At 41.8% G+C, this 16019-nt stretch overlaps 1 protein-coding gene across 1 annotated transcript in view; it reads left to right on the plus strand.

Annotated features, from left to right (window-relative positions):
* The window catches only part of LOC127651341 (neural cell adhesion molecule 2-like), a 356390-nt gene that overhangs the window by 331774 nt on the left and 8597 nt on the right, over window positions 1-16019 (plus strand). The window contains exon 16 of the mRNA XM_052137120.1: window positions 2691-2898. Coding sequence (XP_051993080.1) covers window positions 2691-2898 — 208 coding nt within the window. The remainder of the gene's footprint in view (window positions 1-2690; window positions 2899-16019) is intronic.

The raw sequence follows: 16019 nt of genomic DNA on the forward strand, positions 1-16019 counted from the left end.
GATTTTATTGCAAAATGTTTTGGTTTAAATTAGTTTTAGTTTTTTGCTGTCTTCAGTTGGAAGATTGTATTTTGTTGCAAATGGTCTTGTCTTGTTTTGTCTAGTCCAGTCAAGTCCAGTTACCTAATTACAAAAGTTTAGTTTAGTAAGTTTGTTTGGTTGGTTGTTTGTTACAGATACCCTGTTTTAAGAGCACTATCGTTAAGCGCAGCGCTATGCCATAATTCATAAGCAGAATGTCCTGGAATTTTGGAATTTTTGTGCAAGCATGTGCTAAGTCTAGGAGCAAGTAGGTTTGGCAAAATCACCCACGCAATGTGCAAATGGGGTGAATTAAGTGCAACTGAATTCTGAGATTTCTCTGAGATTTCCATTCAATAATTATTATTATTGTTGTTTTCAGTTTCAACGATTCGCTTCAACAACTGATTTGAAAGAAACGAAATCTTAAAAAAAAAAAAACATTACTGACAGGAATACGACTTGTCTAGTTTGCTGTTGGCACGAAGGTGAAGCACGCCAGACTGCTCATGTTCAGCTCAGGACTCAGGAGGCAATTAAAGTCAAGATCAGAAATTCTATGTATATGATCTAAATATGAAAAAAGTATCGTGTGAATGTAAAAGTGTCGTATCACACTCTTATGTGGTTTATCATTTGTTTCTGTGCAATTGTTTTTTGTTTTGTTACGTTTTTTGTGGTGGGAGAGGAAAGGCATACTTATGACATGAGTGAAAGTTTTTTCAAGTAAAATGGTCAAATAATGATCACATTTCACAACATTAAGCAATACATATTTTACATATTTAAGATATTTAGCTATGTAATGGAATATAAAGTGTAAGTAAAAGAGGTAACAAGAAACAAGTAAAAGAGGCTGTTCGGTAACATTCGGGAAAATGCAGCGATGTTGGTCCGTCTGTAAGACAGGTACTTCAGGTTGCACTTATGTGAGTGATCTCTCAGTTCTCTGAGAAGCCTCTACACATGGCTACGCAGTACTATGGGCCTAACTCATCTGAACAACTAATTCTTTCAAATGAAAGGAATATGGTTGACTTCATTGATGAAGATGCTGTTCTTAACCGATTCACAAATCTTCATTTAAACATTATTCTCTAATCCTTCAAACTTAAAATAAATGGTCTTTTTACTTTACTGGTTCTCATAAAGTACTAGGGCAGAGGTTTTGAGTTTGACAATATATTAATTAATATAATATAAAACATAATATACAGCATATTATATCTTATTATAAATCCTTATTGTAAATATATCTAAATCTATATTGATATAATAAATGTATATTTTAAATAATAAACATACTCCGCACCCACAGTTATACGGTGTGATACTCTGTTTTAAATGACAGAACTGAATTATCTTTGTATTGTTTGTAATTGAATTCCTTTTGATTTGATTTTTTTCCTATCATAAGAAATGCTTGTTCATTTTAAGGTTGGTAGTCGGTGGAATTTGAAGAGATAATAAAATGTTGTGAAGTAGATCAAATTTATGACCTCTGACTCATTGTTTAAGACCTTGAATATTTGTTATCCTTAACTATTATCATCAATCAACCTTGATGATTAGTGTCTTACTTACAATGGACATCAGTATTTCCTTAAAACAGCCTAGACCAGCCTAAGATGGTTTTAGCTGGTTTAAGATGGTCTCCCAGCCCGAATAGCTGAAAAGTGATCAAAACCCCTTTAAAACCAGCCAACAGACCAGTCTGACTAGGCTGGGAGACCAGCTAAAACCGGCAAACCAGCTTAGGCTGTTTTTTTTTTTTTTTTGGAAGGGTTAAGTACAAAATTAAAATGATGTCATTATTTACTCACCCTCAAATCGTTCTGTATTACTTACTTCTGTGGAGAAAAGATGATGTTAGAAAGAAAGACAGCTGCAGTCAACATTTACTTATATTGTGTCTAAAAAAATTGATTCATGAAAGTGAAGTGACTGAGACTAACATGCATCTCCTCCTAGCATTTCCTTTTGTGTTCCATGAAAGAAAGAACGTGACATTGGTTTGAGACATCATGAGGGTGAGAAATATGATAGAATTAAAATTTTTGTGTGACCTACCTTTAACAGGCATTTAGAAATACATTATTATTATTATTATATAATTAATAATGGTTAAATGTCCTAAGAATTATATACTCTTTTAGCAAATACAAATTTATTTGCAAGAGGGTTAAGCATTTAGCAGGGCTGGTAACTCGTTCAGAAAACTTCATTCACATTATACCTCTTATGTCTAAAATGTACCATGGGCTCAGCCCCTGATCTTGGCAGACTCTAGTCATGCCCCTGGTAGGTAGATTGGATTTAATTGTATAATTTTTTTTTACAAACAGTAGTAGTTTCATTTTTTCTGTTGTTGTTTTCACTGTTGTCTGTTGGAATATTGGACTTGAGAGTCCCCCTTATTTGTATATATTTATTTGTTTACAGGTATTTTAACTGAGAATATAAAATTTTGATAGACCTTAACAGTGGCAAAACTTTAGCACAAATATTTAAATTACGTCATTGTCATTCTTTTCTTGAAAGACATGGTTTCTTTCTGTTCAAATGAGAATCATTATTGAATTAACCTTATTCACAAACTTCAGTTCTGTTTGCCACATTTATCGTTGGGTACAGCAGTTGTTGAGTGTGTGTTTGACCTGTTGTCTCAGCAGATTCTCTGTTCAGTGGTCTGGGTCTGGGAGCTGTGGTGGGTCTCGGGGTGGCCGGTTTGCTTCTGCTGCTGGTTCTTGTGGACGTCAGCTGCTTCTTCATTCGTCATTGTGGTCTGCTCATGTGCATCACCCGCAAACTCTGCAGCAAGAAAACGGCCACCAGCGGCAAGATTAAAGAACTTGAGGAGGGCAAAGCAGCTTACCTGTGAGTGTGCTCAAAGATTATTTAAGACCCTTACTAGTGTTAACCATTTTTTCATGTAACATTACTCATTTTACACGGACACCACTCTCTCATTGTCTGCCCATCTTTCTAGTAGTCTTGTCATTATATTAGATCTTCCTTTTGTTTTATGTGTTACATGAGTGTCTTGTCTAAGCTCTTTTTTATCTTGTTGGTCTTGTTACGGTATATTTGAGAGCAAGTCTTGAATATGTGGCAAGAATTACAAAGCATCCCAGTGTCACAATTCAGACAACACGCTAGTGATGTTTTCCCAAATACAGACACTATTGATCCATTTGCATTACAAGAGCATAAAGTCTGGACTCAGTGGATTTAGTATAACCATCTAAAGGTTTAATATTTTAGGTTCAGAGGTCAGATTCTTCCATATATCTAAAACACATACATGTACACTGCTGTCTTGCATGCTAGTTTGATCAGTTTGCATTGAGACCCCTGGGGTTTGCAGATAAAAGTGTAACGTGTTTAGGGACTTATATAAAGCTTTAGATCTTTTTGTCAGCAAAGGTAGAAATAATCAAACTAAATTGTGCCTAGACATATCCTGACTTTAGTGTCTGTAATAGATATACAGTATATAGTATACTATATATATTATAAAAATAGTAAGACATGTTATTATAATTTATCATAATAATAATACATTTATATATATATAGTTCCCCTTCTGTCACTCACTCGACGTTGTATTGATTGTAGGGACACAAGGGGTCTCTTCTGAGAGCCTTGCGTACCTCTGAACTTGAGAAAAGGCCAATGTCAAGTTGGCAGACAGAATTTGCATGCCCCGCCCCCAGACATACAGTTATAAAGGGGAGCGGGGGAGCGAATGTCAGACAGATTTTTTTCTTCGGAGCCAAGTGGTTGTGCAACAGCAAAGCTGAGTTCACCACTGTTCCACTCACCTCTACTGGCAATAAGCACTGCTGTTGGATCTATGACAGAGAAGGGTCTCTACAGCCCTTACTTCATCATATCCATGGTGGGTTTCGGCCAATCTTGGACCTGCGAGTTCTCAACCGGACTTTACACAAACTCCCGTTCAGAATGCTCATGCAGAAAAACTGTGACTGGTTCGCAGACCTGGTAGACCCGAAGGATGCGTACTTCACGTCTCCATTCTGCCTCTGGCGTATCAGTACAAGGTCCTCCCCGTCAGCCTGTCCCTGTCCCCTCGCGTCTTCACCAAAGTTGCAGAGGCAGCCCTTGCACCGCTACGTGAAGTGGGCATCCGCATACTCGATTACTTCGATGACTGGCTCATCCTAGCACACTCACAAAGAGCTACTATGCGCCCACAGAGACAGGTGCTCGCGCACCTCAGCCGTTTGGGGCTTCAGGTCAACTGGAAAAAAAGCAAGCTCTCTCCGGTTCAGAGCATCTCTTTTCCCGGCTTGGAGTTAGACTCAGTCTCAATGTAAGCGTGCCTCACGACTGAGTGTGTGCAGTCAGTACTCAGGTGCCTCCCTCACTTCAAGGCAGGCACAGCGCTCCTCTCTAACTGTTCTAGAGGCTCATGGGGCATATGGCATCCTCGGCCACGGCGCTCGGGTCGATGCATATGAGACCGCTTCAGCACTGGCTTCAGACTCGAGTCCTGAGATGGGTATGGCGCTGCGGCACATACCATGTGTTAATCACCCCTTCCTGCCATCAGACTTTCAACCCTTGGATAGACCTCTGTTTTCTGTGGACAGGAGTCCCTCTACAGCAGGTTTCCAGACGTGTTGTGGTCACCACAGACGCCTCTCAACTGGGTTGGGGCGCCTTGTGCTACGGGCACGCAGCCGCTGGCTCCTGGACGGGGCCCCGCCTGCGTTGCCACATCAAATGCCTCACCACATCAACTGCCTCGAGTTGATGGCTGTACTCCTTGCCCTGTGGGGGTCTCTCCCGCTGATTCGGGGCAAGCACGTCTTGATCCGTTCAGACAGCACCACCACGGTAGCGTACATAAATCGTCAAGGCTGCGTACGCTCCCGCCACAACTCGCCCGCCATCTCCTCCTTTGGAGTCAGCCGTGACTCAGGTCACTGCTCACCACTCATTTCCCGGGCGACCGCAACACGACGGCGGAAGTGCTGTCATGACAGGTCTCGCTCAGTGGAGGCTCCACCCCCAGGTGGTCCAGCTGATTTGGGGCCGCTTCAGCACGGCACAGATAGATGTCTTTGCATCCCCAAGACAACTCCTACTGCATGCTCTGGTACTCCCTAACGTAGGTACAGACGCGCTGTAGTGTGCGTCTTAGTGGCTACTTAATGGCCCACTTGGACCTGGTTCTTGGATCTCACGCTCCTCACGACAGCACCTCCCCTGTTGGAAATTCCCCTGAGGAAGGACCTCCTTTCTCAGGGACGGGGCACCCTCTGGCACCACGCCCAGACCTCTGGAACCTCCATGTCTGGCCCCTGGATGGGACACAGAAGAATTAAGCGGTCTACCATCTACAGTCGTAGACACGATCAACCAAGCCAGAGCTCCCGCAGGCAGCTTTACGCCTTCAGGTGGCATCTGTTTGCAAATTGGTGCTCTTCTAGATCTGAAGACCCGCAGAGATGCGCAGTTCAGTCAGTGCTTTCATTCTTGCAGGAGAGGTTGGAGGGGAGGCTGTCCCCCTCCACCTTGAAGGTGTATGTTACTGCTATTGCAGCCCACCACGACACATTGGATGGCAAGTCCCATTCTAAGCATGACTTGATTATCAGGTTCCTTAGAGGCGCCCGGAGGTTGAACCCTTCCCGGCCAAGCCTGTTCCCCTCCTGGGATCTCTTAGTAGTCCTCTCAGGCCTTCAGAGACCCCCCTTCGAGCCGCTTGATTCAGCCGAGCTCAAAGCCTTATCCTTGATTTAGGGTTTAGGTCATGAACCTGCAAGCAAAGCTGCCCCGGGAGGAGGCAGACCCAACCTCTTCGTTGCTGTGTCTGGTACGTGCTTTGCGTATCCATGTGGAATGCACGCTGGACTCTAGATGCTCTGACAGCGGAAAGGGAATGCCATCTCCTAACAGAGGTTAGCTCATTAGGTTGTTGATGCTATCCCTTAGCCTATCACACCCAGGCCATGCCCCCCTCTTGCAGGTTCGAGCACAGTCGAGGTCTTGTGTTCCCCTTGCCACATCACTATCCCTACCACTGTAATGTGCGTAAACTTATTCTCGGCTCCTCAGTGAAAACCTGTCTAATATTCGCTCCCCCGCTCCCCTTTATACCCGTATGTCCGGGGCGGGGCATGCAAATTCTCTCTGCCAACTTGACATTGGCCTTTTCTCAAGTTCAGAGGTATGCAAAGCTCTCAGAAGAGACCCCTTGTGTCACTACAATTGATAAAACGTCTCCTCCCTTCCATCGTGGAACGGAGGTTACAACAGTAACCATGACGATTTTGCTATTATGGAAAGAAATTGATTTCACCAAAGTGGCATTCAACTGATAACAATGTATAGTCAATAAATATAGTCAATATACAGTATATAGTCAGGAAATTAATAATGTGAAAAATTACTATTAAAATGCTGGAGCTCTGTCAGAGTGACCTCCTTTCTCAGGGACGGGGCACCCTCTGGCACCACGCCCAGACCTCTGGAACCTCCATGTCTGGCCCCTGGATGGGACACGGAAGACTTAAGCGGTCTACCATCTACAGTCGTAGACACATCGGGTTCTTGGTCACCTCCCTGACTAAGGCCCTTCTCCCCAGATAGCTCAGTTTGGCTGGGCGTCCAGCTCTAAGAAGAGTCCTGGTTCCAAACTTCTTCCATTTATGGATGATGGAGGCCACTATGCTCATTGGGACCTTCAATGCTGCAGAAATGTTTCTGTACCCTTCCTCAGATCTGTGAGGAAGGTCTACAGACAATTCCTTGGACTTCATGACTTGGTTTGTGCTCTGACATGCACTGTTAACTGCTGGACCATATATAGACAGGTGTGTGCCTTTCCAAATCATGTCCAATCAACTGAATTTACCACAGGTGGACTCTAGAGCTCAATTTTGAGTGTAATGGCAAAGGCTGTGAATACTTATGTACATGTGATTTTCTTTATTTTTATAAATTTGCAAAGATTTCTATCAAAATTCTTTCATGTTGTCATTATGCGTTATGCGTATTGTTTGTCGAATTTTGAGGAAAATAATGAATCTAATCCATTTTGGAATAAGGCTGTAACATAAATAATAATTGAAAAAGTGAAGCGCTGTGTATACTTTCTGGATACACTGTATATTGAAATGTTGTATACATAAGCAATATCACATGAGCAAGCATGCGATATGGCCCCACATCAGCAAGTGCTGTGTAGGCCCATATAGCATGATTGCGATTGTGATATTGCTTATGTATACAATATTTCAATGAACAAGTAAATTGAAAAAATTTGGAAAAACTGAGTTCGGTCTTAAAAACGCATTTGTGCATGGAACTACTTTCTTACACGACCGATCAGAATCTGCCTTTGCTGGTTCAAAACAAATGATGCATCAAAGCCTTCATTAGTTATTCAAAAATGTCACTTCAGAATTAGTTTCACGGCTTTTGCTGTTTTGAACAAGTTATTGGATAAACAAGGATGAAGGGATATGTGTGTGTTTGAGAGAGAGAGAGATGGAGTGTGCGCGATCACCTGTTGCCACACCCAAGCAGAGATATTCTCAGTTTCTGAAGATCAGCTTTCTCTGTGGTAAAATAGCCATCCTCTCTATTTCACGGTAGCCGGTGCGCAAGAGTCATTTCCTATAGAAACCATAATGTCCTCCACTATTTTAAACAGTATGTATCCAATGTGGAATCTCCGGTAAGAGATAAGCACCTTGAGTTCTGTAATCAATCAGTCTGTTGTGTCCCTTAGCTGTGATGAACATTAATGCTGAAGTTGTTAGTTTAAATCCATTTAAAGCTATTTCCTAGCTTTAGTAATGTAGTAGTAATATGAGCGATCACAAGTGCTATTCTATGAAAACAATGACTAATGGATTCACTTCACGTCACCAACTGGCTCATATTACACTCAAAAATGATATTTGCCACCACCTGCTGGCTAACATTATGTAATGTAAAAAAAAAAAAAAAAAAAGATGTAAAAAGAGACACATAGCCTACAGAAGCTCTTAACACATATGCAATACTCTTACACTTTAGTTTAGGACAATGAACACAAGCAGAGTTATACACACAGTGAAGCCTCCGAGTACTCATGGAACATCTCTCGTTCAATCAGATTCGAGGAACGGAACTAACTGTTGTATATATACACTCACCTAAAGGATTATTAGGAACACCATACTAATACTGTGTTTGACCCCCTTTCGCCTTCAGAACTGCCTTAATTCTACGTGGCATTGATTCAACAAGGTGCTGAAAGCATTCTTTAGAAATGTTGGCCCATATTGATAGGATAGCATCTTGCAGTTGATGGAGATTTGTGGGATGCACATCCAGGGCACGAAGTTCCCATTCCACCACATCCCAAAGATGCTCTATTGGGTTGAGATCTGGTGACTGTGGGGGCCATTTTAGTACAGTGAACTCATTGTCATGTTCAAGAAACCAATTTGAAATGATTCGAGCTTTGTGACATGGTGCATTATCCTGCTGGAAGTAGCCATCACAGGATGGGTACATGGTGGCCATAAAGGGATGGACATGGTCAGAAACAATGCTCAGGTAGGCCGTGGCATTTAAACGATGCCCAATTGGCACTAAGGGGCCTAAGTGTGCCAAGAAAACATCCCCCACACCATTACACCACCACCAGCAGCCTGCACAGTGGTAACAAGGCATGATGGATCCATGTTCTCATTCTGTTTATGCCAAATTCTGACTCTACCATCTGAATGTCTCAACAGAAATCGAGACTCATCAGACCTGGCAACATTTTTCCAGTCTTCAACTGTCCAATTTTTGAGCTCTTGCAAATTGTAGCCTCTTTTTCCTATTTGTAGTGGAGATGAGTGGTACCCGGTGGGGTCTTCTGCTGTGGTAGCCCATCCGCCTGAAGGTTGTGTGTGTTGTGGCTTCACAAATGCTTTGCTGCATACCTCGGTTGTAACGAGTGGTTATTTCAGGCAAAGTTGCTCTTCTATCAGCTTGAATCAGTCGGCCCATTCTCCTCTGACCTCTAGCATCAACAAGGCATTTTCACCCACTGGACTGCCGCATATTGGATGTTTTCCCCTTTTCACACCATTCTTTGTAAACCCTAGAAATGGTTGTGCGTGAAAATCCCAGTAACTGAGCAGATTGTGAAATACTCAGACCGGCCCGTCTGGCACCAACAACCATGCCACGCTCAAAATTGCTTAAATCACCTTTCTTTCCCATTCTGACATTCAGTTTGGAGTTCAGGAGATTGTCTTGACCAGGACCACACCCCTAAATGCATTGAAGCAACTGCCATGTGATTGGTTGATTAGATAATTGCATTAATGAGAAATTGAACAGGTGTTCCTAATAATCCTTTAGGTGAGTATACATACGCTACCTGTCAAAAGTTTTGAAACACTCCTTTTCACATTTTAGAATAATAGTAAAGTCATCAAAACTAATCAATAACTTAAATGGAACTATTGGAATTATGTTGTGAATAAACAAAATAACTGCGATGGACTGGCGACCTGTCCAGGGTGTCCCCCGCCTTTCGCCCAATGTTAGCTGGGATAGGCTCCAGCCCCCCGCGACCCTGTACACAGGATAAGCGGTTGACGATGGACGATGGATGGATAAACAAAATACAAAATAAATCAAAACTGTGTTATATTTTAGCATCTTCAAAGTAGTCACCCTTTGCCTAGAATTTGCAGACATGTACTCTCTCTGGACATTTTCTCAACCAACTTCTTGAGGTATCACCCTGGGATGCGTTTAAACAGTATTGAAGGAGTTCCCATCTATATTGGTCAGTTATTGGCTGCTCTTCTTTATTTTTTCGTCCAAGTCATCAATTTAAAAAAAAATATATTAATAATTTTCATAAAATTGTAGTTTTGTAATGAAATAAATTAATATGGTGGCACAATTATATTTTTGTCTACAAAACTAAGTTCAAACATTTAAGCATATGCCTTAAGATCAAAAGATTTTTAAAATCATGAGAAACATTTCAGACAAGTGTTTCAAAACTTTGACTGGCAGTGTATATACGTATATATTAGTGCTGTCGAAGTTAATGCATTAACGCAATATTAGTTTAGTGCAACGCATTATTTTACCGCTGTTAACGCATAATATGACCCTTTGAATAAATCGTAGTTCACGAGAAATTAGTCAATTTGTGCTAACGCCGCTAATGTCACATGCATTAACCGTCGAGAAAAAAGATGGTGGAGACATTTTATCAATGTAGCACAGCTGTAGAACATGCCTGCAAAGCACAGATAGAGCTCGTAACTTTGTAACCAGGGGTTGCGTTAACTGAAAATCATTTACCAATATAAAATTTCAATACAAAATTTTTTTTTTTAAACATTGACTGATAATTCCAAATATTGTCCATCATTTTGACAGATAAAAAATAAGATTATTTTAACCTAGAGCAGGGTTCCTCGATGTGGCCTATGAGAGAAAAATGTCTGGCCCACGCTTTCAAATAGTGTTGTCAAGGTAACGTCTGTGTAAGCACAGCTGGTGCGAAAATTCAAACACAGCATCATTGACAGCCTAGTCTGACATCGAAAACTGACATCGAGTGTGAAGAAAAGAAAAGTAGACACGGAACATAGACAATTCAAATGTGAATGGACTGAACAATTTGTTTTATTTTACCTGACCACCACTACACAATAACAACTTGTTTGTTATGCACACAGGCCATGGCAGTCTGCAAGGCTGACAAAATCAAACACCATTTCAATGCATTGCACAGCAATTTTAACAGCAATTATCCAGAACATTCTGAGAGCAGCAAACAGAAGGTAACACAATTGGTAGCAGCTTACTAGCAATCAGTTGCTGTTATTCACACAACCACATCCATTCAGGAGAATTCCACAGCAGCATCCTTACGTGTGGCTTGGAACCTGGCAAAGGCCAAAAATGTATTCACAGATGCCGAAATAATTAAAACCTGTGCAATTAACATGGTGAAGGAAGTTTTAAATCACGATGAAAAAATTAAGAAACTGGTCGTGGAGCTATTACAGAAGCTATTACAGCTATTACATTATCCGATTGCATGGCAACAAGATGAGTAGAGGCATTGGCAGGGTGAGTGTCTGCCCAATCTTTTATCCAACATAAAGAAGCAGAAGTCATGTCACTTTCAATAGACTCATCTTGCGACTGAACCGACATTGACCAGCTGTCAGTGTTCGTCAGATGTTTTGATGGGAAGGTTTTCTTTGAAGAGCTGCTTTGTTTTCTGTCAATACATGGGCGCACAAACGGAGAAATAATTTTTAATGAACTGCATTAATGAAAATGCAGTTCTTGGATTGGATATAAGCAAATTTCTGTCAGTTGTTACTGACAGTGCTCCGTCAATGTTGGACATCATAGAGGTCTGATAAGCAGGCTAGCTGCTGTTAACCCAACACTCATAGCATTTCACTGCACAATTCATAAATCGGTGTTGTGCACTAAATTGTCTTGAAAAATTAAAGAGGCAATGAATACTGTGATGAGGCTGGTAAACTTTATTTGTGCGAGTTCTGGTCTCTAACATCACATTTTCCGAGCTTTGCTGGAGGAAATGTCAGCAGAACGGCATGATCTTTTGCTGCACAATGATGTCCGATGGCTGAGCAAGGGCTGTATGCTGTAGAGAGTGTGTGAACTTCAAAATAAATTTTGTTCATTTATAAGCAGCCATCAAAGCCAAAAGGCAGGATGGTTTTTAAACCTCAGCGCAGAGGTGGCATATGTGCATTTTATGTGATATCATGTCTCACCTAAATCAGCTTTATTTGCAATTGCAAGGCAAGAACCACACCATTGCAGACATGTACGAAGCTGTTGAAGCTTAAAACTGACAATTTTTGTATGGAATCTTTAAGGGAGAAAGCTACACTTCCCACATTTGCAACAGCATTGCGAGAAACACCAGATGCGTGAGGAGCCGCTAATGCGTGACTTCATAACGAGACTGGCAGAGAATGTCAAGGAGCGATTTGAGAGCTTTAACCTGTCAAGTGAACTACTTCTCTTCCTAAGACAGCCATTTTCAGTCCGAGCAGATGGGTAATGGACTGCTGAGAACAAACGCCTGGTTTCGTCCTTAGATGAAGTATCTTTGCAGCTGGAGATTTGGGAAATGTCAAAATCTGATTTGCTCAGTGCAACACAAGGAGGCTAGTGTGAGCGACTTTTGGACAAATGTGGTTTCGCAAGCTAAATTCAAGAACAGCAGAATCATTGCAATGTTCCTACTTTCAATGTTCCCCTCCACTTACATCTGTGTAGTCACCAGGATAGAAACAGACTGTCCAGGTTGCATCTTGATCAGTGTCTCAGGATTGCTACAACAGAATATGAGGTCATTCCCTAGTCGCTGCCAGTGCTCACGACCCCGGAGGTCGTTCCCCAGTCGCTTCCAGTGCTTACAAACATGGAGGTTGTTCACCAGCCTCTGCCTGTGCTCTCGACCATGAAAGTCAGTTCCCAGTCACTAACGGCTCCTTAGTCCAAGCCTTCCACGGCTCCTTGCTCCTAGCTTTCCACAGCTCCACCCCTCGAGCCTCCCATGGCTCTACCTTCTTTAACCTCACCCCTCGAGCCTCCCATGGCTCTGCCTTCCACGACTTCATCCCTCGAGCCTTCCACGGTATCGTTCCTCGAGCCTTCCACGGCTCCGCCTTCCGCAGCATCATCCCTCGAGCTCCAGTAGCTCCACCTTACCCTGTATCTGCCCCTCAAGCCTCCCATGACTCTACTTTCCCAGGCTCCACCCCTCAAGTCTTCCATGGCTCTGCCTCCCATGGCTGCAATCCTCGAGCCTCCCATGGCTCCGCCCTTCGAGCCTCTCGTGGTTACGCCTTCCGCCGGACCCTGTTCCCTTCCTTGAGCTGCCTCCCAAACCTCTTGAACCTGTTCCTGCTCTGTGGCCACCTCTCAGGCCTCCTGACCCTGTCCCTGCTCTGTGGCCACCTCCCAGGCCTCCTGACCCTGTCCCTAATCTGTGGCCATCTCCAGAGCCTCCTGACCCAGTCCTTGTCCAATGGTCACCTCCCTGGTCTCCTGATCATTCACAGACTCCTCCCTGGCCACCGGATCGTCCGCCAAATCCTCCTGATCATCCTCCTGGATCCTCCCCTGTCATCTGTGTCCTCCTGCCCTCCCCCATCTTTGGGTGCCAATAGTTACCCTTTAGGGGGTTTCTGTCACGGGTAGATCCCTCTCTCATGCCACACTCTGCTCCCTCTCCCTCCACTCTGCTCCCTCTCCCTCACTCCACACAGTGCTCACTCTCCCCTGAGTTGATCACATGCACCTGTACTTCATCAGTGACTAATCAAAGACTGCTTAAGTACACCACTCTCACTCACAATGATTGTCTGTTTTCATTTTCAGTGTTTCCCCGGAGACTACGGAATCTGTAGTTTGTCTAGTCTTACATACAATTATATACTCACCTGTTATTGTTCCCAAAATGACCAAAATGCTTTGAGTTTTCCCTTCAACTGCATATTGTTATAGTTCCCTCTTTGGAGTTTACTCACCTGCTGTTCAGGTCAGGATTGCCTCACCTGTTTGTTATACATCTTGCTAATAAACCCTGCGATTGAGTTTTTCCATGACATAGGTAGAACTTGTTCTTGGGGAGACAAATAATTTTTACATTTAAGTCTATCCACTGTCATGTAAATGCCAATATAATGGATGCTATGCCTCTGAATGTAGTTGGCTATGAAGGGTAAAAACAGACACTGATGGAAAACTCAGCCCATCAAAATTACGGATAAACATTTTTTCTAGCACAACCTCTGTTTGTAACTTGATTGCTGCAGCAAGACATCTGCCATTTGAGCACCTGCCTTGCACTACAAGGCATAGTACGAAAGTTGTGAGGTGTTGTGCAATCGCGAAGTGAAAGTGTGAGCACGAGGTGATTGTCTGTGTTCCGGGACTGCTACCGGGTCCTTGAATAATGTATAACGTGCCTGTAAAGGTAGCCGGTGGAGTTTTTGGTGCCCCTCAGGGAGTTGGTGTTATGCAGACTGCGTAATATGCATATAGGGAGTGCGCAGGCCTGGTTCCATATCAAAATCACTTAGGGTGCTTCTGAAAATAGTGGGGGTGCTCTGTATAAAGTCGAGACGTATCGTATTACATATTTGATGAAATCGTTTAAATGCTACTAAATCAACATACCCTGCATAAATGCTGTGCCAGCAAATTAGTATATGCTGATTTGAAAAATCATGCATGTTTATAAGTTTTGATGCAGGTATTTTGTATGTTCGCTGATATTCATGGAAATCTACTTTGCCAATATACAGGCTTACATAACCTATTCAACTGAGCAGGGTTGTGCATTTATTTTGGTACAGGGGCGACATCAGCCTTTAAGTAGAACATGAAAGATAGACGATATGCACAATTCTTGAAACCTTTAAGCCCAGAAATAGCAGTGCACTCATTCTAATGCATGATGCACAATTTGTGTATGCAGTGTATAAACTGTATATAGTACGTGATTTATGGGACTATTTAGCAATTGCCTGAAGTTTTTCACTACAAATAATACTTTTCTAACAGGTGTTAGAAAAACTAAAAAAGGCGGGTATAGTTAATAAGTATTTAGTTTACCATCGATAGGCTATACTTCAATGCAATGGTAATTGTATTATTCAATTTAACACTCTACAACAGGGATTGGTTTTAATAGTCAAATAATATATTTGGAAATGATAGATTCTAAAAGCTTCTTTTAATGCAAAGTGGACCCGTTTAGTTGTTTTTATGTAAAAAAAATTACCTGCCATTTACACGCTCAGTGGGACATATATTTATTTATATTATATAAATGGTGTGGGTTTTGTCAATGCTTTTGTCAATGCTTTGTCCGCAAATGGTTTGGCATCCCATTCAGCACACAACTGAATAAAACAGGCTGCATGACTATGATAAATGATTACTGCCAGAGTAACATTCCCAAATAGGTGTGAGTGGCCAAAAACTAAAGTAAAAATACAACTAAAATAATCTATAAAACTCCAGTAGTTAAATCCATATCTTTAGAAGTGATATGATAGGTGTGGGTGAGAAACAGATCAATATTTGTTATTTTTTGTTAGACATACTTCTGTGAAACTCTGAAATGTGAATTACCAAAAACACAAGAAGAAGAATGATTAATTGATCTATTTCTCATCCACACTTATCACATCGCTTCTGAAAATAATGATTTCACCCCTACAGTAGAGTTTTATGGATTACATTTATGCTGACTTATGTGATTTCTTTTTAGATTTAAAATGTTGGCACCCATTCACTTGCATTTTATGGACCAAAAGAGCTGAGAAATTCTTCTAAAAACATGAATTTGTGTTCAGCAGATGAAAGAAAATCATACACATCTGTGATGGCATGATGATGAGTAAATTGTGAGAGAATTTTCATTTTTAGGTGAACTATCCCTTTATAGGCTCTTGTCAGATCTGGAAGAATTTGTCAATAAGAAGAGATGTTTGGAAAGCTTTATTACAGTGAAAACGTGAACAATGTCCTACAGGGACATTATATATCATGCCGAAATAAAAACCAAAGAAAGATAATGTTTTATTTATGCCTACTTACGCTAATTCATAGCTTTTAAAAGTCCTGCGTGGGTTCTTATTTCAGTGTAGTTACAGTTTTCAGTGTTGAAAAAATTTTGATCGTTAGTTATGTACAGCAGTACCACCGCTCTCAAAACACAGAGTATGCAGCCTGCGTAGGGCACCAACCCCGGTCGCGGAACACTCACTCTTTCTGAAACCGCCCCCTATCCACAATATAGTGCTCTGTTTCGAGTGCACTCTAATTTTACAGTTAATTGCCTATAATCCATCGTGGAGAAGACATACGAGCTGGGAGTTTACTGCTTCCTTCACTTCTGCAATGTTTTATTTCATGCTGAATGTATTAAATTACTTTTTGACAAATCA

The sequence above is a fragment of the Xyrauchen texanus genome, chromosome 11, assembly GCF_025860055.1.
Source record: "Xyrauchen texanus isolate HMW12.3.18 chromosome 11, RBS_HiC_50CHRs, whole genome shotgun sequence".
NCBI classification, from domain to species: Eukaryota; Metazoa; Chordata; class Actinopteri; order Cypriniformes; family Catostomidae; genus Xyrauchen; species Xyrauchen texanus.